Source organism: Gobio gobio (assembly GCF_949357685.1).
Source record: "Gobio gobio genome assembly, chromosome: 23".
Taxonomy (NCBI): domain Eukaryota; kingdom Metazoa; phylum Chordata; class Actinopteri; order Cypriniformes; family Gobionidae; genus Gobio; species Gobio gobio.
The window spans coordinates 5,248,626-5,274,236 of record NC_137119.1 but is presented as its reverse complement, the minus strand read 5'-3'; the positions used below and the strand labels follow the sequence as shown (position 1 = coordinate 5,274,236).

The 25,611-nt window shown below is 37.9% G+C and overlaps 1 protein-coding gene across 5 annotated transcripts in view; it reads left to right on the top strand.

The window, feature by feature from the left end:
- The window catches only part of fars2 (phenylalanyl-tRNA synthetase 2, mitochondrial), a 277,814-nt gene that overhangs the window by 161,980 nt on the left and 90,223 nt on the right, over positions 1-25,611 (top strand). For all 5 annotated transcript variants that reach the window (XM_079805981.1, XM_079805983.1, XM_079805980.1 and 2 more), the window contains exons 5-6: positions 524-684; positions 8,529-8,680. In XM_079805981.1, the coding sequence (XP_079662107.1) occupies positions 524-684; positions 8,529-8,680 (313 nt within the window). The remainder of the gene's footprint in view (positions 1-523; positions 685-8,528; positions 8,681-25,611) is intronic.

The window sequence follows — 25,611 nt, the reverse complement described above, 5'->3', positions numbered from 1 at the left end:
AAAATAATGTGTTTTTTGAACATTGAAGCTTGAAAACCTGCTCTAGTAGAGCCCAAAAATGAAATCAAGACTTTGAAAAAGGGCATAATAGGTCCTCTTTAATCTGATGTGTTTCCTATTGAAACTAAATACAAACAAAGTAGATGGGTAATGATTGGCTTGTGAAAGTACGGATATCATATCAAAATCTCAAAAAGAGGAGCAAGTTATTCCTTTTTCATGAAAGATTACTGAGCAAACATTTGAGTTTTTATTTGGAATAACATAAACAGATGAATCATGCACATAACGATCAGCAACGTTTCTAGAGATTTGAGGCTCTGATTTCATGTTGACTTAAAGCTCATGCTGCAACACAACAGAAGAACATTAAGGTTTTGGGTTTGTGTAGATTAGTTGTGACTAGTTGCATTCATCCTTGTTGAAACATTTGTGTTTCATGACACGATGTCACACTCAAAGAAACAAACACTAAAATGGACTAAAATGGAGTTTCTCATTCAGTTGTTATTCTTTTCTGCAGCTGGTGCTGGTAATAAGATGGGCTGGGCTTTTGGTCTGGGGCTGGAGAGGTTGGCCATGGTTCTATTCGACATCCCAGATATCCGACTTTTCTGGAGCGAGGATGAGCGCTTCCTGAAGCAGTTCCGCCTATCTGACATCTATCAGCCTGTCACCTTCCAGGTAAGACAGCATTTCTCACAAATAGAGATCTCGCCTAGTAACCATAAGGGCTGTTCACAGTAAGGACGATAACTGAAGATGAAGTTTATCATTCTAATTCTGTGAGAATAGGGAAGTGCATGCCATACCATTAATGACAGAGGAACGATATCACTGGTGTGAACAGGCCTTCAGGGCTGCAGGGCTGCCAATCACACAAAACACAGACACGGGTCAGTGATACGAATGCATTTTAAAAATCTGTGTCATGCACGAGACGCTGCAAAATACACGAGACGTGAAAGACACAAACATGTCATCTAGTGCATGTTTACAGTGGAATGGAAAAATGCCTTCTGTGTGTACGGCCCGTCTGTAGAGCTTTTCAATGTCAAAATTAAAACTAAATAACTGTAAGTAAGCCATTTGTTGGTTGACCTGCAATTCAGTTTCAGTATATTGCTCTGCTTACACTTTTTTTTACAGTACATGCACTTACAATGCATTACTATATAGGGGATAGGGAATGATTCAGACAGTGCACTATATAGGGGATAGGGAATGATTCAGACAGTGCACTATATAGGGGATAGGGAATGATTCAGACAGTGCACTATATAGGGGATAAGGAACGATCAGACAGTGCACTATATAGGGGATAAGGTACGATTCAGACAGTGCACTATATAGGGGATAAGGAACGATCAGACAGTGCACTATATAGGGGATAAGGAACGATCAGACAGTGCACTATATAGGGGATAAGGAACGATTCAGACAGTGCACTATATAGGGGATAAGGAACGATCAGACAGTGCACTATATAGGGGATAAGGAACGATCAGACAGTGCACTATATAGGGGATAAGGAACGATAAGACAGTGCACTATATAGGGGATAAGGAACGATCAGACAGTGCACTATATAGGGGATAAGGAACTATCAGACAGTGCACTATATAGGGGATAGGGAACGATCAGACAGTGCACTATATAGGGGATAGGGAATGATTCAGACAGTGCACTATATAGGGGATAGGGAACAATCAGACAGTGCACTATATAGGGGATAGGGAATGATTCAGACAGTGCACTATATAGGGGATAGGGAACGATCAGACAGTGCACTATATAGGGGATAGGGAACGATTCAGACAGTGCACTATATAGGGGATAGGGAATGATTCAGACAGTGCACTATATAGGGGATAGGGAACGATCAGACAGTGCACTATATAGGGGATAGGGAATGATTCAGACAGTGCACTATATAGGGGATAGGGAACGATCAGACAGTGCACTATATAGGGGATAGGGAACGATTCAGACAGTGCACTATATAGGGGATAAGGAACGATTCAGACAGTGCACTATATAGGGGATAGGGAACGATTCAGACAGTGCACTATATAGGGGATAGGGAACGATCAGACAGTGCACTATATAGGGGATGGGGAACGATCAGACAGTGCTCTATATAGGGGATAAGGAACGATTCAGACAGTGCACTATATAGGGGATGGGGAACGATCAGACAGTGCTCTATATAGGGGATAAGGAACGATTCAGACAGTGCACTATATAGGGGATGGGGAACGATCAGACAGTGCACTATATAGGGGATAAGGAACGATTCAGACAGTGCACTATATAGGGGATAGGGAGCGATTCAGACAGTGCACTATATAGGGGATAAGGAACGATTCAGACAGTGCACTATATAGGGGATAAGGAACGATTCAGACAGTGCACTATAGTATATAGGGCATCATAATGTAAGTGGATAATGTGGTTGAGTCGGTCCAGAGACACGACAGTACAGAGCGGATCATGTGATCGAGCCGCTGCAGACCAGAAAACGTATCGGACCTGTTTGAATTCTGCACAGAATTATATTTTATAGCGATATGGAGGAGATTAGGAGGAAACTATGGCTGTACCGGCTCAACGGCTCTGAACGAGCTGTGATATAAACTAAACGCTATTGGCTGTTTTAAAAAAGGGGAGGAGCTGTTAGATATGTCCCGTCCTGTCTTCCTGTTTCAGTGGAAATTACGTCAACACATTGAATAATGTTGTGTTTCAAGGCATTTCAGTGGGCCCTTGTGCTACTTAGATTTTCCTGTATCGCTGTAGCACATCAATGTCATTAATGCTCTTCTTTCTAAACGTGACCTTCTATATGTCTCATATGTCCTTTATTGTTGGGGGACCTTTGTCTATTAAAGGTCTAGGCCTGACACTGAACATGTCCTCCTATAGTGTGTAGCATGAGGCAGGCTTGATGCTCGTCCTGCTGGGAATGTGTGTGTGACTGATTACCTGTGCTCTCTGGCTGTAGGTCATTTCTCAGCCCATCTCCCTCTCTGCCCACTGTCCATTACTCAGAGAACGAGAGAGAGAGAGAGACATTTGCTTGTCAGTGTGCCTGATGCTCTGCTGGGTTTATATATGACTGTCTCACTGTCTGTCTCTCTTTCCACTGGTAATGAGGTATGACCGTGGGGTCAGCGCTCTCCTCCGCCCTTGTGTGTTTTGCGGTGTCCTATGAGAGCAACATGCACAACATACACACATACGCACACTATAAATCACTGCACACAATAAGACTTGCTGTATGACACACATACGGCCTCCACACACACAATCTAGAAGTGCAATGCAGGTTTTCTTTAGACAAGCATACAGTCCAGACTTCAGTCTCCTCAGAAAAACTGACGCCATGCTTACATGATCACTATAGGGCATTTTCATTCACATCAAGCACATTAGGATATGACCAAGGGCATATTTTTGCCGTAGGGCATGATATAGTCGTAGTTTTCACTGGTGGTTAATAAAGAAAAGGCAATGTGTTGCAGTGAATTTTTTTTTTTTTTTTTTTGTGCTAAAAAAAAAAAACAGGTCTCTTAAAGCTGCACTATGTAACATTTTTTCAGTAAAACATCCAAAAACCACTAGGCCAGTGTTATACATTTTGTACAGTTGAGTAATTACAATATCCCAAATGTTTCCAACTATTTGTAAATAGTGAGAAAATTGCTATTCTAACCAAAGAACCGAGACGTGTGAGGGAGTCGACTAAGCCCTATCCCGATTCTTTCCCACCGGCTGTGAGGTGAAGACCACATGTCCCACGATTCTGCGCTCAAACTTGCCGTCATAAAACTACGCCTTTGTTTTGAATAGGTGACCTATAACAGCGGACGGAAAAGTTACATAGTACACCTTTTAAGTGGTTTAAGCAGGTTTGGTCTCTCAACCTGACAAAGCTGGTTTTTGGCTGGCTATAGTGATGCACTGAAAGGATTTTTCTTTAACCAAAGTAAAATGTACTCATTTATTCAAAAGCCAAAACCGAAAATGAAGCTTTTTTTTAATAGTCAATTGATTAATCAAATGTATTTAAAGCTGTAGTCAGTAACTTTTTTGGTTAAAAATGATCCAAAAGTCCATAACTAGCCAGTGTTCAAAACTATCTCCTTACCTTAGCCTGATTCACGACGGTAAGCTTGTGATAATGTGTTATAATTAGAGTGGTATGGTAGCTTTCCGCGGGAAATTCAATTATGTCCTTGCATCCTTACGTCACGTCTGTATACATAAATGAGGAGACCGGCTATTGCATGTGAGGATGCTGCAGGTGGCGGATCATTTATAGCCTTTTCTCACAGCAGCTGGAATAATTAAACAAATCATTTTGATGGAGTATGAAGTTTCAAACGACAACCATCAGTGATTCACCCGTAGTCAAAAGCAACAGATTAGACTGTACAGAAATTGAAATCTACTACCGCTAATACACACTAAATACACAGTCACGCAATGCTAATGTTGTTAACATTAACAATTTGAGAACAAAGTATAGCAATAATAATGATTTGCACGGTTTGATGTGATATGAGCTAAGCGATCGTTAGATTCAATCACCGTTGGTAGCGCGATTTATTCTAATGCCTTTTTTTCTAAGTTGATCTGAAAAGTGGCAGACATGTTACTTGTTCAGGTGACATTTTCCGGTGAAAATTCTTATTTTGATCATACTTCCCAGACGTAGAAACTGTGATTCTGAAGTACAGCATCCACACCGGTGTGGTGACTGACAGCCACACACTCCTCAAAACATTGGATTCATCAGCGCTGTGGAGCCGTGCCGATGCACAACCCACGTAAAGATGATAATTACACAAACCGAGATGGCGACAAAGAGGCAAAACATACAGACTGCAGCTTTAATAATCAACACACAATTAAATTGCACATTTTTATATATCAATATACACTCACCTAAAGGATTATTAGGAACACATACTAATACTGTGTTTGACCCCCTTTCGCCTTCAGAACTGCCTTAATTCTACGTGGCATTGATTCAACAAGGTGCTGAAAGCATTCTTTAGAAATGTTGGCTCATATTAATAGGATAGCATCTTGCAGTTGATGGAGATTTGTGGGATGCACATCCAGGGCACGAAGCTCCCGTTCCACCACATCCCAAAGATGCTCTATTGGGTTGAGATCTGGTGACTGTGGGGGCCATTTTAGTCCAGTGAACTCATTGTCATGTTCAAGAAACCAATTTGAAATGATTCGAGCTTTGTGACGGTGCATTATCCTGCTGGAAGTAGCCATCAGAGGATGGGGACATGGTGGTCATAAAGGGATGGACATGGTCAGAAACAATGCTCAGGTAGGCCATGGCATTTAAACGATGCCCAATTGGCACTAAGGGGCCTAAAGTGTGCCAAGAAAACATCCCCCACACCATTACACCACCACCACCAGCCTGCACAGTGGTAACAAGGCATGATGGATCCATGTTCTCATTCTGTTTACGCCAAATTCTGACTCTACCATCTGAATGTCTCAACAGAAATTGAGACTCATCAGACCAGGCCACATTTTTCCAGTCTTCAACTGTCCAATTTTGGTGAGCTCGTGCAAATTGTAGCCTCTTTTCCCTATTTGTAGTGGAGATGAGTGGTACCCGGTGGGGTCTTCTGCTGTTGTAGCCCATCCTCCTCAAGGTTGTGCGTGTTGTGGCTTCACAAATGCTTTGCTGCATACCTCGGTTGTAACGAGTGGTTAATTCAGTCAAAGTTGCTCTTCTATCAGCTTGAATCAGTCGGCCCATTCTCCTCTGACCTCTAGCATCAACAAGGCATTTTCGCCCACAGGACTGCCGCATACTGGATGTTTTTCCCTTTTCACACCATTCTTTGTAAACCCTAGAAATGATTGTGCGTGAAAATCCCAGTAACTGAGCAGATTGTGAAATGCCACGCTCAAAATTGCTTAAATCACCTTTCTTTCCCATTCTGACATTCAGTTTGGAGTTCAGGAGATTGTCTTGACCAGGACCACAGCCCTAAATGCATTGAAGCAACTGCCATGTGATTGGTTGATTAGATAATTGTATTAATGAGAAATTGAACAGGTGTTCCTAATAATCCTTTAGGTGAGTGTAGTTACCAAAAATGTTTGTTAAGAATTGTTTTGGGAATCGGATCGTTACTCCCAGAATCGGAATCGGATTGAATCGTTAAGTGCCTTGAGATTCCCACCCCTAGTTTGTTGTAGTCCTTAAAAAGCGATTTCTGTGAAATAAAATATCTCCCTTTGCTTTGAACGTTGAGTGTCGTAACTTTACAGATGTTGTTTATGCTCAAACGAATCATTTCAGTGAGTTGCACTGTATCTTTCGACATTCCTCTTGATATTCATTCATGTTTATTTCATGCTATAATTAGTAGTAAAGAGTAAGAGATGATCGGTTACCGCTACAGTCATCTGTCACGCCACATTAAAGAGCATCAAAATGACAATTATTACTTGATTTTCAATATAAAGTCTCTGCTTTCAAATTCAAAACAAAAAAAGTTTGTTTCATATCAAAAGTAACAAAGCCTATTGCGATCGGATGAGCTATGCCACAAGACAGTCAAAACGTGCCATGTGGGAAATTGTGTACGTGGCCATTGTACTGTATGTTTTTGCTTTATCATTCTTGGAACGCCTGTCAGCCAATCAAATTAGAGGAGCAGAACGGTTGAATCATAATGATTTACCTACAGCAAGGTGGTTGTTTCGCGGTAGTTTGTCATCCTCCTCCTTACAGATTTCATTCAGCTGATCGGTTTTCTCTTCTCTTGTGGAAGACCACTGCGGTGCTGTATAAGTGTAGAGACTTTCTGAGAGCCGGAGGGCTCCGAGGCTGACTGTTGTAAGCATACTAACCCTTGTAGGTATGACTGGCCTCAGGGTGTGACTGTAGATTTAACCTCAGACTGAAGAGATGCCTCGCTCACACCAACACCATCCTCTGTGTCTGTGTGTGTGTGTGTGCGTGTGTGTGTGTGTTTGTGATTTTATGAGGAAACAAATTTATATAATGACACGGGTATTACACTGGTATTACGACGTATACATGAAATATGAGGACATTTCATATTTAAAATAGCTTTGAAAACATACTAAACAATGTTTTATTAAAAATGTAAAAATGCAGAATGTTTCCTGTGATGGGTAGGTTTAGGGGTAGAGAGAGAGAGTGTGTGTGTGTGTGATGGGTAGGTTTTAGGGGTAGAGAGTGTGTGTGTGTGTGTGTGTGTGTGTGTGTGTGTGTGTGTGTGTGTGTGTGAGAGTGAGTGAGTGAGTGATGGGTAGGTTTAGGGGTAGAGTGTGTGTGTGTGTGTGTGTGTGTGTGTGTGTGTGTGTGTGTGTGTGTGTGTGTGTGTGTGTGTGTGTGTGTGTGTGTGTGTGTGTGTGTGTGTGTGTGTGTGTGTGTGTGTGTGTGTGTGTGTGTGTGTGTGTGTGTGTGTGTGTGTGTGTGTGTGTGTGTGTGTGTGTGTGTGTGTGTGTGTGTGTGTGTGTGTGTGTGTGTGTGTGTGTGTGTGTGTGTGTGTGTGTGTGTGTGTGTGTGTGTGTGTGTGTGTGTGTGTGTGTGTGTGTGTGTGTGTGTGTGTGTGTGTGTGTGTGATGAGTAGGTTTTAGGGGTAGAGGTAGGGGTAGTGTGTGTGTGTGTGTGTGTGAGATGGGTAGGTTTTGGGGTTGTGTGTGTGTGTGTGTGTGTGTGCGTGCGTGTGTGTGTGTGTGTGTGTGTGTGTGATGGGTAGGTTTAGAGGTAGTGTAGTGGGAAAGAATGTACAGTTTGTACAGTATAAAAAACATTACGCCTATGGAATGTCCTCAATTAGATAGCCAAACAAACCTGTGTGTGTGTGTGCGCGTGCGGGCGGACGGACGTTCGTGTGTATGTCTGTGTGCTGAGTGACTTAGAAAATGGTGAGGTGTTTAAATAAGCACTGTAAAAAATCTATTTTCGCATTGATTTATTATTTCATGCATTGTATTTTTAGTTTTTAGAGTGGCTAAAAACTAGAAATGCAGTATTTTGTTATTTTTCTTGAATTTCTTTTGGCAATAGCTTCGCCTGAGGAGTAAACCGAAATCATCACTTGGTCAGCAAAAAGTTTAATCTCTCCCTCCACCATAGCTCCATCAAAAGTTTTAAACTAATGACAGAAAATAACTAAACATAACATTTCAGGCTAAACTCTTCAGTATGGGGAACACACTATGACTTTTGCTTCAATAAACTCCTATTTACTGCTTATAAATAGTTAGTAAGGTAGTTGTTAAGTTTAGGTATTGGGATGTAGAATATGCTCATGCACAATAAGGCATTAATATGTGCTTTATTTGCACCAATAACATTATTGTGAATTATTTATGTATTTAGCATCTTTTGCTTTTGCTGCCAGTTTACAAAAGCAGTGAAACTATTCTTATTTCCATGCTTTGTATACTTTTTTATCCACATGCCCTAACACAGATTTCTTCTTGTGTTTTTCTCCCCGTCGCAGCCTCTCAGTAAGTACCCTCCGCTCTACAATGACATTTCTTTTTGGCTGCCGGCCGAAGGTTACACAGAAAACGACTTCTACGACCTGGTCCGCAGCATCGGAGGAGACCTAGTGGAGAAGGTCACGCTGGTGGACGAGTTCACGCATCCAAAGTAAGAAATCCAACACGTCAGATACAAAAATGCTTTGAGTCGGGACAAAGCCACTGTTTCTAGCACACACAGGAACCAAACAGGCATTCCAGTAGCACTAGGGTAGAAAATATTTATTAAAAATGCAAATGTCCTATTCTGTATCAGTATGTATATCTGCTTTTCAGTGAAAAATCTGTAACATTTTCATTTTACGTGTCCTTGTTACATATGTTAGATGTACTTACTATAGTAATAACAGTAAATAATGCATAATTACATGCAACTAACCCTCAACCAAACCCTAATCCTACCCTAACCCTATAGAAAGTATATTGTCAATTAATATTACTCCGTTGTTAAACATATAATTACACTGTAATGGCACCTTAAAATAAAGTATAACCAAAAAAATAAGATAAATTAACTTAAATTTATAAAGTAAAACAAAAATGTAGGTATTAAGATGTGTTTACAGAGAATATATTACATCTTATTTACATAAATTATATTTATAAAGAAAATCATATTTATTTTTTTAACGTAATACAAAAAAAATTTGCGAAATTGTGAAATACTTTTTTATGAAATTTTCACTCATATTGCTGGTCATATAATTAGAATATCATCAAAAAGTTTATTTATTTCACTAATTCCATTCAAAAAGTGAAAAATTTATATTATTTTCATTAACTACACACATACTGATATATTTCAAATGTGTATTTCTTTTAATTGTGATGATTATAACTGACATCTAAGGAAAATCCCAAAATCAGTATCTCAGAAAATTTGAATATTGTGAAAAGGTTCAATATTGAAGACACCTGGTGCCACACTCTAATCATCTAATTAACTCAAAACACCTGCAAAGGCCTTTAAATGGTCTCTCAGTCTAGTTCTGTAGGCTACACAATCATGGGGAAGACTGCTGACCTGACAGTTGTCCAAAAGACGACCATTGACACCTTGCACAAGGAGGGCAAGACACAAAAGGTCATTGCAAAAGAGGCTGGCTGTTCACAGAGCTCTGTGTCCAAGCACATTAATAGAGAGGCGAAGGGAAGGAAAAGATGTGGTAGAAAAAAGTGTACAAGCAATAGGGATAACCGCACCCTGGAGAGGATTGTGAAACAAAACCCATTCACAAAGAGTGGACTGCAGCTGGAGTCAGTGCTTCAAGAACCAGACGTATGCAAGACATGGGTTTCAGCTGTCGCACTCTTGAACAACAGACAGCGTCAGAAGTGTCTCGCCTGAGCTAAAAACAAAAAGGACTGGACTGCTGCTGAGTGGTCCAAAGTTATGTTCTCTGATGAAAGTAAATGTTGCATTTCCTTTGGAAATCAGGGTCCCAGAGTCTGGAGGAAGAGAGGAGAGGCACACAATCCACGTTGCTTGAGGTCCAGTGTAAAGTTTCCACAGTCAGTGATGGTTTGGGGTGCCATGTCATCCGCTGGTGTTGGTCCACTGTGTTTTCTGAGGTCTAAGGTCAACACAGCCGTATACCAGGAAGTTTTAGAGCACTTCATGCTTCCTGCTGCTGACCAACTTTATGGAGATTTCATTTTCCAACAGGACTTGGCACCTGCACACAGTGCCAAAGCAACCAGTGCCTGGTTTAAGGACCATGGTATCCCTGTTGCTCTTAATTGGCCAGCAAACTCGCCTCTCGAAAATCTACGGGGTATTGTGAAGAGGAAGATGCGATATTCCAGACCCAACAATGCAGAAGAGCTGAAGGCCACTATCAGAGCAACCTGGGCTCTCATAACCTGAGCAGTGCCACAGACTGATCTCCTCATGCCACGCCGCATTGCTGCAGTAATTCAGGCAAAAGAGCCCCAAATAAGTGCTGGACATGCTCATACTTTTCATGTTCATACTTTTCAGTTGGCCAAGATTTCTAAAAATCCTTTTTTTGTATTGGTCTTAAGTAATATTCTAATTTTCTGAGATACTGAATTTGGGATTTTCCTTAGTTGTCAGTTATAATCATCAAAATTAAAAGAAATAAACATTTGAAATCTATCAGTCTGTGTGTAATGAATGGATATAATATACAAGTTTCACTTTTTGAATGGAATTAGTGAAATAAATCAACTTTTTGATTATATTCTATATGACCAGCACCTGTATATATAAAGCTAAATCACTAATGTTAGCCTTTCTTTTTTTATGTCTAAAACAAGATAAATAAAACTAAGAAGCTAGATTGGTATATTAAGGTGTATTTTCAGAAAATGTATATTACATTTTATTGACATAAATATCATTTTTCTTGGTGAGCATCAAGACATTGATTCAGTAAAGTTGTATAAATTAGTCACTTTTATTCTTATTACATTTTTTTTATTAATATTTATATGCAATGGTTCCATAAATGTTTATGTTTATTATTTTATTATAATTTTTCAAAAACATTTCTATCCAATGATTGCATAAATACCGCAAATTTAAATCAAATAGCCAAAATACATTCAAATTCATTCATTCACTGCATAATGTTTCCAAAAATCTATTCTTCTTCACAGAATTGAATGAATGAATGAATGAATAAATAAATGAATGCAGATTTTAGGAAATCGCTGTGTTCCATCACGTTTCTTTGTGCTCGTTTGTATTCGTCATTCTTTGCAATCATTGTCAAAGCTAATGGCGTCTGCAGGAGAGAATGCTAATGTTATTGCGGGGCTGTTGGCGGTGCGGCGTTCATCTATTGCCAGAGGAGCAGGGGTCAACAATGCTTAATGGCTTCGTGTTGAACTCTCGAGCATTAGGCTCCATTTCATGTCGGATGGTGTTTGTCAGGCTCTTCAAACTCATTAGCTCTTTCTTCCGTCCTCCATTCACAAACACTTTCACAACCCACAGAACGATCCACATGATTTTCCCTGAATGCAGTTCACATGACACAGCTCTTCCTGAACTAGTGGACTGCAGAGGCTGTACTCGGGTTGCCCTTTTCCTGTTTCCTCGCCCTGTGACATCAATAATTAATTTTTAAAGAGGATGAGAAGTTCACCTGCGGGCACAGCGGTCCGGCTGTCCCGAGTCCCCTCTACTGGAGCAGACCATGTGTGTGTGTGTGTGTGTGTGTGTGTGTGTGTGTTAAATGATACAGCGAGAACCTGCAGTGCGTAAAAAGAGCCGCAAACATTCATCTCTGTCCGTGCTCTTAATCTTTTTTAAATAGCAACCTTTTCCCTCCCCTTCCCCTAATGACATCCATAAATAAGATGACATCATGAGGTGCTGCAAGGCTGTAATAGCCCATACGGGCAGCTGGAAATTGAAAGAGATTGGTGTTTGTTTTGCTCTTTTTCTAATTCAGTTCGGTCCAGACCTATGTTTGTGCACACATTACTTTGAAAACAAATATATTAGTTGAATAGTTTCTAGAGTAGTTTGTGATTCGTCACGCTATTGCCACTATGGAGGTACTTTTGTAAGTGTGTGTGTCGCTGAAATATCCTGCAGCTAATTTCCTCTTTATGATCATTTTGCTGCAGTTGCGTCAATGCCTGAGCTTTGCTTCATACTTTCTACAACCAGAGAGAGAGAGAGAGAGAGAGAGAGAGAGAGAGTGAGAAAGGGCGAGGGAGACATCAATACTTACTTTAAACCTCTTCTCAAACTTCAAATCACTAATTAAAGCGAGAGGACGGCCAATCACAGCTCGTCAGAAATGTCACATTCACAATATTGTCCTAATCATTTTCCCTCGTTTTCTCTGGCGTACTGCTGACTCTGGCAGTTTTGAGAGCTGGTAATATGATGAGATTGCCAGCAAGTCTCCCATCATACTCTACTCGAGTGCGCTGAGGAAGATTGTGGCATCAGACGTGCCCTCAAAGAGCCGTCAGAAACACAACGCTTTGCCTTTGTGCTCGCTGCTTTACTTATGACAACACAGCAGGGTTTTCCCTCAAAATGGAGTAGATTTCAACCAGTGTGAGTGATTCTCGTCTCTACAAAACAATGAATATCTAAGATTCCGAAGACTTTTTTCAAAACACTATTTTACTTTACTTTTTTTTTAATCATAAAGATGCATTTGTGGCCTCCTCTTTGCATTATTTACAAGAAATATGCTATTTTAAATGCCTTTGTCATAATGACATTGTCTTTTTTCAGGTACACTGTAACAAAAAGGTTGCGACTTTAATTTTGTATAGAAAACAACTGAGCATTACATTTTCTTTCCCAAAAGTACTTAATAGTTTCACAACCTTGTGCACAAGGCAAAACTGTCCACCCTGTTAGCTTTCTGAAGGTATAATTACAGAATGTTACAACAAATATTGAAATGTATTAATGTAGCTTGGGATAGGACAATGCAATTTATTAACATTTAAAGACATGCGTTGCTGAGTGATTTTCCATGCGTTGCTGTTAGGATTTGCTCAAGATGGTTGGCTAAAGTAGATTATCTTTTTCTTTTTTCTTTTTGTATTTTTGCTTCGATATTTTAGTGATGGTGATTTTTAAAAGGGAATGAATTTAAAGTTCTCAAAGAGAAGGGTTTTAATGTGCTGCCAAAATTCATGTTGCTCAAACAGTGCTGGAGGATGTGTGCATCAAAGTTTAATACTTTGAACTTTAAACAAACCCCTAAACTTAAATTTGAGCAATAGTGATTGTGCTATTTCCCCCAGAGTCTCTATGTCGATGTGTAAGCGAAGACAAAGAATCAAACCAAAACAGCAAAAATATTGTATAAATCAATACGCTTTCGAACAACACAATGTATTTTTCTGCACATCACTTACTTGTACTGTAATTCAATCAACTTTCCCAGCAGGCCGTATCTGCTGACAGTAGGTAAATCCTACACGCTGTCTTTTGCCTAACGGTTGTACTCTTTACTGCAAATTATAACGACTGAAATGTAAAACCCAAAGGTGGGAAGTCATTTATAGTAAGCTGAGATACGCTGACATATTTTAGATGTATTTGTGACACGCGCATCCTCGCCTTGAGACAGCTCGAAAGACTCTGGTGTGCCTATCATTTATTCCGTTTCCAAAAATGTTCATGGAAAATTGTTTGCTGAAGTTTTTTTCTAGGCTGAGTTGGCCCCATTGACAAATGCCATCTTAATGCTTCAACTTAGACGGTTAGAGAAGAGGTACGTTGCATTTTTAGAAGAATATGTGCAGGTTGTGAAATAGGCGTCTGAATGTTAAAAAGGGCCAAATGCCACATTCAAAATGAACTTTTCCCAACCGTTATACAGGGAGTGCAGAATTATTAGGCACGTTGATTTTCTGATCATATTTTTTTTCCAGGCACATTTGACCAATTCCAAACCACAGTAATCCTAATAACTACTATTGATTTAGTATTTAATAATGTATAAGTGATATATAGTTCATTTTAGTCCATCCTGAAGTCCGTTTTGCAGAGATGGACTAAAAATGAACTCCCAAAACGTACTGCCAGATTCTGGAAGATGAATTCTTCAAACAGTGGTACTAGAGGATGTGGTGCTGGTCCTTCAAGAGTCACTCTCAACCTATCTGTCCATAAAGCCTATAAAAAAACCTTCTTCATGTATTTTACAACACTTCAGCTTGTGATTCTTATCTAGTGGGGGTCATTTTTTAGGATTCTTTACCTAACTGAAGTCTCTGAGATCCTGACACCTTGTACTTCTGGAGACTCCAGGTAGGTTCAGCTCTGGAAAATGGTGGCGCTGGAGACTAAAGGGTTCCTGATGGTTTCACCCTTAATTCTTCACCTTAATTCTTAATTCTTTTGCAGTTAACAGGTGTCTTTTCTCCGCCACATGTTTTTGTCAGATCCTGCTGACCCAACGAGCATTTCACTGTCCAATGGTCACGCCTTAACTGCAATGTCTAGTATTGCATTAGTATTGCATCCTTCTCATGGGCATTTAATACTTTTTGACTTTTCAGTCTGAGTTAAATCTCTTTTTTGGCTCAATTTATCTGTAAAAGAAAACATGCCTAATAATTCTGCACACCTGAATATAAGGTGATTTTCATTTCCAGCCTTCATGAACAATTATATATCACTTATACATTATTAAATACTAAATTAATAGTAGTTATTAGGATTACTGTGGTTTGGAATTGGTCAAATGTGCCTGGAAAAAAAATATGATCAGAAAATCAACGTGCCTAATAATTCTGCACTCCCTGTATAACAGATGTCTATATCCCTCAGAAATGTCAAGGTATTACAGGTAAGCTGTCCGGCAATAAACATTTCTGATGATTTGTAGCACCTGACATTCAAATCATATCTAAGTCTTTCCCAATCACATATAAGGAATTGAAATGTCACAGGAAAATTTCAATAGAACTTTAGTGAGAAGACAAGGAAGCAATGCAAATGTTAAGTTTAGAAATGCTCTTTGTCTCTTTCAGTTCGATTTTGTGCACTATTGGCATGACAGAACATACACTATATTGCCAAAAGTTTTGGGACGCCTGCCTTTACATGCACATGAACATCCCATTCTTAATCCGTAGGGTTTAATATGGAGTCGGCCCACCCTTTGCAGTTCTAACAGCTTCAACTCTTCTGGGAAGGCTTTCCTCAAGGTTTAGGATTGTGTTTATGGGAATTTCTGACCGTTCTTCTAGAAGCGCATTTGTGAGGTCAGGCACTGATGTTGGACGAGAAGGCCTGGCTCTCAGTCTCCGCTCTAATTCATCCCAAAGCTGTTCTATCGGGTTGAGGTCAGGACTCTGTGCAAGCCAGTCCAGTTCCTCCACACCAAACTCGCTCATCATGTCTTTATGGACCGACACTTTGTGCACTGGTCAGTCATGTTGGGACAGAAAGGGGCCGTCCCCAAACTGTTCCCACAAAGTTGGGAGCATGAAATTGTCCAAAATGTCTTGGTATGCTGAAGCATTAAGAGTTCCTTTCACTGGAACTAAGGGGCCAAGCCCAACCCCTGAAAAACAACCCCACACCATAATCCCCCCTCGTCCAAACTTTACACTTGGCACAATGCAGTCAGGTAACCGCCAAACCCAGACTCGTCCATCGGATTGCCAGACAGAGAAGCGTGATTGGTCACTCCAGAGAACACGTCTCCACTGCTCTGGAGTCCAGTGGCGGCGTGCTTTACCCCACTGCATCCCACGCTTTGCATTGCACTTGATGTAAGGCTTGGATGAGCTGCTTGGCCATGGAAACCCATTCCATGAAGCTCCACTCACTGTTCTTGAGCTCATCTGAAGGCCACATGAAGTTTGGAGGTCTGGAGCTCTTGACTCTGCAGAAAGTTGGCGACTTCTGCCCACTGTGACCCTCAGCATGCGCTGACCCTGCTCTGTGATTTCACCTGACCTACCACTTCGTGGCTGAGTTGCGTCCACTTTGTTATAACACCACTAACAGTTGAGCGTGGAATATTTAGTAGTGAGGAAATGTCACGAATGGACTTATTGCACAGGTGGCAACCAATCACAGTATCACACTTGAGTTCTCTGAGCTCCTGAGAGCGGCCCATTCTCTCACTAATGTGTGTAGAAGCGTCTGCAGGCCTAGTGCTTGATTTATACACATGTGGCCATGAAGTGATTGAACACCTGAATTCAATTATTTGGAGGGTCATCCCAATACTTTTGGCAATATAGTGTATTTATTTAGGTTGCTAATGCATTTTAATCTTGAAATGGTGCAAAAATACAGAGAAAAGGAGTCTGTCGCATTCTATTTTTAATTATACAAATGTATACACTTAATTTATTAAAGCTACACTGTGTAACTTTTTTAGTTTATTCTTAGCTAAAAACACTTGGTTCTTTCAAAAATATATGTGCTCATTAATGTATATTTACTTCTTTCAAGTAATAAAGTATTCTCGTAAGTTTATAATATGCCATTGAAAATACATACGGGTAAGGGGTTCGAATGCGGGTCGCCATGTTGCCCCTCCATCTTGAAAGTACATTAGCCAAAGAGGGACATACCCGTAAATTCAAGCTTCGTCTTTCGCGTTTTAACACTTGATGGCACCGTGTCGAATGTGGACGAGGTTGAACTGGAAGCCATGTTAATCTTGGACTAAATCGGCCACCGTAGGAGTTAAAACGAAATCGGAATTGAGAAGAACAGAAACTAAAATTCACTGGATGGTCATATACCTTTTCACCGCTAGATGGGGGAAAATATCACACAGTGTAGCTTTAAATGTGCAAAGTTAAGTGCAAATGGTGAAAACACATAATACTTATAAAAATATAGGAAAATGTGCAAATTATAAAATATATACAATAAGTTAAATTGTGCAATTTTTCTAAACAAGTAATATTAATACGGTAACACTTTACAATAAGGTTGTATTAGTTAACATTAGTTAATGCATTAGTTAACATGAACTAACCATGAACAATATACCTCTGGTCAGCATTAGTTAATCTTTGTTAACGTTAGTTAATAAAAATACAGCTGTTCATTGTTTGTTCATGTTAGTTCACAGAGCATTAACTAATGTTAGCAAGATTTTGATAATGCATTAGTAAATGTTGAAATTAACATTAAAAAAGATAAATAAATGCTTTATAAGTGCAGTTCATTATTAGTTCATGTTAACTAATATAGTTAACTAATGTTAACTAATTAACCTTATTGTAAAGTGTTACCATTAATACTAAAATAATAATGTTATTTTGTAAAATAAAATATTAAAGTATAAAATATAGTAAACTTAAAAAGCTCTCTATCTCCTTTGCTCTCTTTTAACATGGAGGTGTTTGTTTGACATCAATAACAAATCTCACCTGATAGGCACTATAATCCAACACAAATCTGCATTTATCGGCCCGTAACGCTGTCAGGTGTTATCGAGCAGAATTAATTTGGAAAGTTGACAGAGCTGTCAATAAACCTGACAGCTGTGGACAGGAAACCTGACGGAGAACTGCCGGATTTAGCTCGACTGAGCTCGTCACTCTGATGATTTACATTCTCTGCGGCGTAATATAGCGTTGTTCTGCTGGCTGCTGTGTTATTGTGGGGTTTGATTAGGGGATATGTGACGCCATCTGTAGTAATATCATATTTTAGAGCGTCAGCATCGACCGCGATGACAAGACTAAGTGTTTCGAGCCTCTCATGGTTATGTATTTATATATGTTGGATGCATCACATCAAAACTGCATCATCAGGATTTATGACATGCTGTGATCAGCGTTTGCTTTGCTGTCAAGCAGTTAGTGTGAAAAAAGAAAAGGTGTGTGTGTGTGTGGTTGAGAGACGCTTGTTTAGCACTTTATTACTCATTTTGATTTCACCACAGCTTAAAGTTTAGCTATGTTTATAAATTAATTAATAAATTAATTAGGAAAATTGAAATCTTCACCCTTTATTCAAATACTATTTAAAAAAATTATAAGAATTTTTGACCAGGCTGTATATGTATTCACAAATTTCCATGTGCAAATAAGTTCGGAGAACTTAGAACTGAAACAGGGACTCAATGCATATTAATTGTGTTTATTCTCAACTTGTAGAGATGGAACAAAAAAATCGAAGCTTGATAAACCCTTTTTAAAATGGATTTAGTGGGAGCTGATTTTTTTCATTGTAAATTTGCTGGCTGAATGACAGAACATGAGGGAGGGAGAGAAGATGGGTGTCAAAAAGTGTGAACTTACATGACTGCCGTTTCGGCTAAGCACGGCCGGTCAGGTTGGGAGACAGTGGTAGGAGTAAGGGATGAACTGCTAGCAAATGGTTGTCCTCATCAGCAGGCTGCTGGAAGAGCCAGACTTGTTAAAAATCTGCCCTCTTTGTCGGAAGCCCGGGGGGATCCTTCCGGAAAGCGCTACAAGCCAGCAGGCTAATGTCTGCCACCATTACTGAGCCACAGTGAAGGAGACACAAGAGAGGGAGTATATGCGTGTGTGTGACTGTGTGTGACTGTGTGAGAGAGACAGCGGAGTGTATTTAATGGCCCATGGCTCAGAGAACGTCAACTATAGCCTTATGAATAATGGGGTGTTGTTGACGATGCAAAATTGTTCAGGGGAAGATGCTATGCATCACATTAGGCCTCACATACAAGCTCAAACTCATACATAAACTTACTAGCACATTTATATCTTCCACCTACAGTGAATTGGTACTGAAAAGAGATGTTAAATGTGTAGGCATATTTGACTAAATATTGAATTTAGGCATATGTACCGCCTTCAACGAAAAGTAGTATTCAATGCTCATTAATTATTTCATTCTGATCTCAAATTGAATCACATTTAAAGGGTCATTGCACAATAAGACCAGGAACATAGAGTTTGTGAGCGCATTTACGACTCTGATTAAAATGATATATAGATAAAAGGAGATAAAGAAAAAAATGAGAATGTGTTAAGTGAAAAGAAATGTTAAAAAAAGAGATATAAAGTCACAATCATAGACTGTAAAAAAATATGGACGTTGTGTCCGTGAAGTCACCCATAGGATTCTGAAGAGCAGTTTTGAAGCGTAAAGTAGGGTCGAGCTGGCCGTCGCCATCTTGGCAGTGCGTCATCGCACATCACTCCCGGAAAACAGAAAATGGGCAAAAAGGCGGGACGTGGGCGGAGCTGAGGTGAAGCGATGACTAACAGAAAGCAGATAAATGGCTCTCCACCTGTCACTCAAAGTGGCCACGCCCTTAAAGGGTTAGTTCACCCCAAAATGAAAATTCTGTCATTAATGACTTCCCCTCATGTCGTTCGACACCCGTAAGACCTCCGTTCATCTTCAGAACACAAATGAAGATATTTTAGTTGAAATCTGATGGCTCTGAAAGGCCTCCATTGGCACAATGCACGGTTCACTCTCAAGACCCTTAAAAGGCACTAAAGACGTTGTTACAAAGTCCATCTCACTACAGTGGTTCTACAATAACTTTATGAAGCGACGAGAATAGTTTTTGTGCGCAAAAAACCCCCTAAATAACGACTTATATAGTAATGACCGATTTCAAAACACTGCATCATGAAGCTTCGAAGCGTTATGAATCAGTGAGTCGATTCAGAGGTTTGGATTTCGCCAGTCACATGATTTCAGCAGTTTGGCGGTTTGACACACGATCCGAATCATGAATCGACTCGCTGATTCATAACGCTTCGAAGCTTCATGATGCCATGTTTTGAAATCGGTCATCACTAAATAAGTCATTATTTAGGGTTTTTTTTGCGCACAAAAGCTATTCTCGTCACTCCATAAAGTTATTGTAGAACCACTGTAGTGAGATGGACTTTGTAACGACGTCTTTAGTGCCTTTTAAGGGTCTTGAGAGTGAACCGTGCATTGTGCCAATGGAGGCCTTTCAGAGCCATCAGATTTCAACTAAAATATCTTCATTTGTGTTCCGGAGATGAACGGAGGTCTGACGGGTGTCGAACGACATGAGGGTAAGTAATTAATGACAGAATTTTCATTTTTGGGTGAACCAACCCCATTAATTATGCAGAACTTTAAGGCTTTATACAATGTAAACGAATGAGTTATAAAAAAATGTACCCCCTCACAGTCGTCATAAAGGGCAAAATTAGCCTTATAGACCAAAACCACCATTTGTCCCAGACTGTAAACATGTTTTATTCTGCTATAAAGTTGGGCATTTTAACATGAGCTCAATGAGATTCTGCTCCTTCTGGAGTCTGTCTCTAGTGGCCAGTCGATGAATTGCAGTTTAAGTCACTTCCGTATTGGCTTCAAGAGAAACTGCGGGAGGATGCCACTTGGTCACAATTGGGAGATATGAAAGTACAATTACAAGAAATAAAGTCACGATTATAAGATTTAGTCACAGTTGAGAGATATAAAGCCACAATTACAAGAAATAAATTTACAATTGTCTGATTTAAAGTCACTAAAGTCACAGTTGAGAGATATAAAGTCACAATTGTAAGATTTAGTCACAGTTGAGAGCTATATAACCACAATATCAAGAAATAAAGTCACAGTTGTGAGGTTTAAAGTCATATTTGGGAGATATAAATCCCCAATTACAAGAAATAAAGTTACAATTGTCCGATTTAAAGTCACAGTTGAGAGATATAAAGCCACAATTACAAGAAATAAAGTTACAATTGTCTGATTTAAAGTCTCTAAAGTCACAGTTATGTTGAGAGATATAAAGTCACAATTGAAAGATTTAGTCACAGTTGAGAGCTATATAACCACAATTACAAGAAATAAAGTTGCAGTTGTGAGGTTTAAAGTCACAGTTGAGAGATATAAAGCCACAATTACAAGAAATAAAGTTACAATTGTCCGATTTCAAGTTACAGTTGAGAGATATAAAGCCACAATTACAAGAAATAAAGTTAAAATTGTCCGATTTCAAGTTACAGTTGAGAGATATAAAGCCACAATTACAAGAAATAAAGTTACAATTGTCCGATTTCAAGTCACAGTTGAGAGATATAAAGCCACAATTACAAGAAATAAAGTTACAATTGTCAGATTTCAAGTCACAGTTGAGAGATATAAAGCCACAATTACAAGAAATAAAGTTACAATTGTCTGATTTAAAGTCACAGTTGAGAGATATAAAGCCACAATTACAAGAAATAAAGTTACAATTGTCAGATTTAAAGTCACAGTTGAGAGATATAAAGCCACAATTACAAGAAATAAAGTTACAATTGTCTGATTTAAAGTCACAGTTGAGAGATATAAAGCCACAATTACAAGAAATAAAGTTACAATTGTCTGATTTAAAGTCACAGTTGAGAGATATAAAGCCACAATTACAAGAAATAAAGTTAAAATTGTCCGATTTCAAGTTACAGTTGAGAGATATAAAGCCACAATTACAAGAAATAAAGTTACAATTGTCAGATTTCAAGTCACAGTTGAGAGATATAAAGCCACAATTACAAGAAATAAAGTTAAAATTGTCCGATTTCAAGTTACAGTTGAGAGATATAAAGCCACAATTACAAGAAATAAAGTTAAAATTGTCCGATTTCAAGTTACAGTTGAGAGATATAAAGCCACAATTACAAGTCTGACGGGTGTCGAACGACATGAGGGTAAGTAATTAATGACAGAATTTTCATTTTTGGGTGAACCAACCCCATTAATTATGCAGAACTTTAAGGCTTTATACAATGTAAACGAATGAGTTATAAAAAAATGTACCCCCTCACAGTCGTCATAAAGGGCAAAATTAGCCTTATAGACCAAAACCACCATTTGTCCCAGACTGTAAACATGTTTTATTCTGCTATAAAGTTGGGCATTTTAACATGAGCTCAATGAGATTCTGCTCCTTCTGGAGTCTGTCTCTAGTGGCCAGTCGATGAATTGCAGTTTAAGTCACTTCCGTATTGGCTTCAAGAGAAACTGCGGGAGGATGCCACTTGGTCACAATTGGGAGATATGAAAGTACAATTACAAGAAATAAAGTCACGATTATAAGATTTAGTCACAGTTGAGAGATATAAAGCCACAATTACAAGAAATAAATTTACAATTGTCTGATTTAAAGTCACTAAAGTCACAGTTGAGAGATATAAAGTCACAATTGTAAGATTTAGTCACAGTTGAGAGCTATATAACCACAATATCAAGAAATAAAGTCACAGTTGTGAGGTTTAAAGTCATATTTGGGAGATATAAATCCCCAATTACAAGAAATAAAGTTACAATTGTCCGATTTAAAGTCACAGTTGAGAGATATAAAGCCACAATTACAAGAAATAAAGTTACAATTGTCTGATTTAAAGTCTCTAAAGTCACAGTTATGTTGAGAGATATAAAGTCACAATTGAAAGATTTAGTCACAGTTGAGAGCTATATAACCACAATTACAAGAAATAAAGTTGCAGTTGTGAGGTTTAAAGTCACAGTTGAGAGATATAAAGCCACAATTACAAGAAATAAAGTTACAATTGTCCGATTTCAAGTTACAGTTGAGAGATATAAAGCCACAATTACAAGAAATAAAGTTAAAATTGTCCGATTTCAAGTTACAGTTGAGAGATATAAAGCCACAATTACAAGAAATAAAGTTACAATTGTCCGATTTCAAGTCACAGTTGAGAGATATAAAGCCACAATTACAAGAAATAAAGTTACAATTGTCAGATTTCAAGTCACAGTTGAGAGATATAAAGCCACAATTACAAGAAATAAAGTTACAATTGTCTGATTTAAAGTCACAGTTGAGAGATATAAAGCCACAATTACAAGAAATAAAGTTACAATTGTCAGATTTAAAGTCACAGTTGAGAGATATAAAGCCACAATTACAAGAAATAAAGTTAAAATTGTCAGATTTAAAGTCACAGTTGAGAGATATAAAGCCACAATTACAAGAAATAAAGTTACAATTGTCTGATTTAAAGTCACAGTTGAGAGATATAAAGCCACAATTACAAGAAATAAAGTTACAATTGTCAGATTTAAAGTCACAGTTGAGAGATATAAAGCCACAATTACAAGAAATAAAGTTACAATTGTCTGATTTAAAGTCACAGTTGAGAGATATAAAGCCACAATTACAAGAAATAAAGTTACAATTGTCAGATTTAAAGTCACAGTTGAGAGATATAAAGCCACAATTACAAGAAATAAAGTTACAATTGTCTGATTTAAAGTCACAGTTGAGAGATATAAAGCCACAATTACAAGAAATAAAGTTACAATTGTCTGATTTAAAGTCACAGTTGAGAGATATAAAGCCACAATTACAAGAAATAAAGTTAAAATTGTCCGATTTCAAGTTACAGTTGAGAGATATAAAGCCACAATTACAAGAAATAAAGTTACAATTGTCAGATTTCAAGTCACAGTTGAGAGATATAAAGCCACAATTACAAGAAATAAAGTTAAAATTGTCCGATTTCAAGTTACAGTTGAGAGATATAAAGCCACAATTACAAGAAATAAAGTTAAAATTGTCCGATTTCAAGTTACAGTTGAGAGATATAAAGCCACAATTACAAGAAATAAAGTTAAAATTGTCCGATTTCAAGTTACAGTTGAGAGATATAAAGCCACAATTACAAGAAATAAAGTTAAAATTGTCCGATTTCAAGTTACAGTTGAGAGATATAAAGCCACAATTACAAGAAATAAAGTTAAAATTGTCCGATTTCAAGTTACAGTTGAGAGATATAAAGCCACAATTACAAGAAATAAAGTTAAAATTGTCCGATTTCAAGTCACAGTTGAGAGATATAAAGCCACAATTACAAGAAATAAAGTTAAAATTGTCCGATTTCAAGTTACAGTTGAGAGATATAAAGCCACAATTACAAGAAATAAAGTTAAAATTGTCCGATTTCAAGTTACAGTTGAGAGATATAAAGCCACAATTACAAGAAATAAAGTTACAATTGTCTGATTTAAAGTCACAGTTGAGAGATATAAAGCCACAATTACAAGAAATAAAGTTAAAATTGTCCGATTTCAAGTTACAGTTGAGAGATATAAAGCCACAATTACAAGAAATAAAGTTAAAATTGTCCGATTTCAAGTTACAGTTGAGAGATATAAAGCCACAATTACAAGAAATAAAGTTACAATTGTCCGATTTCAAGTTACAGTTGAGAGATATAAAGCCACAATTACAAGAAATAAAGTTAAAATTGTCCGATTTAAAGTCACAGTTGAGAGATATAAAGCCACAATTACAAGAAATAAAGTTACAATTGTCAGATTTCAAGTCACAGTTGAGAGATATAAAGCCACAATTACAAGAAATAAAGTTAAAATTGTCAGATTTCAAGTCACAGTTGAGAGATATAAAGCCACAATTACAAGAAATAAAGTTAAAATTGTCCGATTTCAAGTCACAGTTGAGAGATATAAAGCCACAATTACAAGAAATAAAGTTAAAATTGTCCGATTTCAAGTTACAGTTGAGAGATATAAAGCCACAATTACAAGAAATAAAGTTACAATTGTCCGATTTCAAGTTACAGTTGAGAGATATAAAGCCACAATTACAAGAAATAAAGTTACAATTGTCTGATTTAAAGTCACAGTTGAGAGATATAAAGCCCCAATTACAAGAAATAAAGTTACAATTGTCCGATTTCAAGTTACAGTTGAGAGATATAAAGCCACAATTACAAGAAATAAAGTTAAAATTGTCTGATTTAAAGTCACAGTTGAGAGATATAAAGCCCCAATTACAAGAAATAAAGTCGCAGTTGTGAGGTTTAAAGTCATATTTGGGAGATATAAAGCCACAATTACAAGAAATAAAGTTACAATTGTCTGATTTAAAGTCACAGTTGAGAGATATAAAGCCACAATTACAAGAAATAAAGTTAAAATTGTCAGATTTCAAGTTACAGTTGAGAGATATAAAGCCACAATTACAAGAAATAAAGTTAAAATTGTCCGATTTCAAGTTACAGTTGAGAGATATAAAGCCACAATTACAAGAAATAAAGTTACAATTGTCCGATTTCAAGTTACAGTTGAGAGATATAAAGCCACAATTACAAGAAATAAAGTTACAATTGTCTGATTTAAAGTCACAGTTGAGAGATATAAAGCCACAATTACAAGAAATAAAGTTACAATTGTCAGATTTAAAGTCACAGTTGAGAGATATAAAGCCACAATTACAAGAAATAAAGTTAAAATTGTCCGATTTCAAGTTACAGTTGAGAGATATAAAGCCACAATTACAAGAAATAAAGTTACAATTGTCCGATTTCAAGTTACAGTTGAGAGATATAAAGCCACAATTACAAGAAATAAAGTTACAATTGTCTGATTTAAAGTCACAGTTGAGAGATATAAAGCCACAATTACAAGAAATAAAGTTACAATTGTCAGATTTAAAGTCACAGTTGAGAGATATAAAGCCACAATTACAAGAAATAAAGTTACAATTGTCTGATTTAAAGTCACAGTTGAGAGATATAAAGCCACAATTACAAGAAATAAAGTTACAATTGTCAGATTTAAAGTTACAGTTGAGAGATATAAAGCCACAATTACAAGAA